The sequence below is a fragment of the Priapulus caudatus genome, unplaced genomic scaffold (assembly GCF_000485595.1).
Source record: "Priapulus caudatus unplaced genomic scaffold, Priapulus_caudatus-5.0.1 Scaffold1860, whole genome shotgun sequence".
Classification (NCBI taxonomy): Eukaryota; Metazoa; Priapulida; class Priapulimorpha; order Priapulimorphida; family Priapulidae; genus Priapulus; species Priapulus caudatus.
In genome coordinates this window covers 31989-32666 of record NW_014578921.1, presented here as the reverse complement: position 1 = coordinate 32666, position 678 = coordinate 31989, and the positions used below count along the sequence as shown (strand labels likewise).

Below are 678 nucleotides of genomic sequence, written 5' to 3'. Positions count from 1 at the left end.
CTATCTCGCACACTAACCCTCTTCTCTCTCTCTTCTGATACAGACATTGCCAGCACGAGTCCGACTACGGCCGCTACCGGCAGGGTACGGAAGGAAACCAAGGGCCACCTCCTCCCTCCTCCCTCCTCCCTCCTCCCTCCTGCCTCCTCCTCCCCCCATCTACCCTCCTCTCCGACCACTAACCCTCTCCTCTCTCTCTCTTATACAACATGGCCAGGCACGGAGTCGACCTCAGGCGCTACCGGCAGTACAGAACAAAGGCCTCCCTCCCTCCCTCCTCCCTCCTCCCTCCCTCCCTCCCTCCCTCCCTCCCTCCCTCCCTACCCTTCTCTCTCGCACACTAACCTCTCTCTCTCTCTCTGTATACAGACATGGCCAGCACGAGTCCGACGACGGGCCGCTACCGGCAGTACAAGAACAAGGCGCTCGACGCATCGGAGCTTCGTCGGCGACGCGAGGAGGAAGGGCTTCAGCTGCGGAAGCAGAAACGCGAGGAGCAGCTGTTCAAGCGGCGCATGCACGCGATGGCGCCGGGAGACGACGATGCCGCCGACGACGAGGGAGAGGTGACGTCGTCCATGCATGACGATGAATTCTCGCAGCAGGCACCCGCATCGCAGGTACAGGTGAGTTAGAGAGGAGGGAGGGAGGAGGAGGAGGAGGAGGAGGAGGAGGAGG

At 62.2% G+C, this 678-nt stretch overlaps 1 protein-coding gene across 1 annotated transcript in view; it reads left to right on the top strand.

Annotated features, from left to right (window-relative positions):
* The first annotated feature begins 371 nt into the window (after positions 1–371).
* The window catches only part of LOC106817775 (importin subunit alpha-7-like), a 20951-nt gene continuing 20644 nt past the window's right edge, over positions 372–678 (top strand). The window contains exon 1 of the mRNA XM_014822474.1: positions 372–626. Within this exon, the coding sequence (XP_014677960.1) occupies positions 372–626 (255 nt within the window). The remainder of the gene's footprint in view (positions 627–678) is intronic.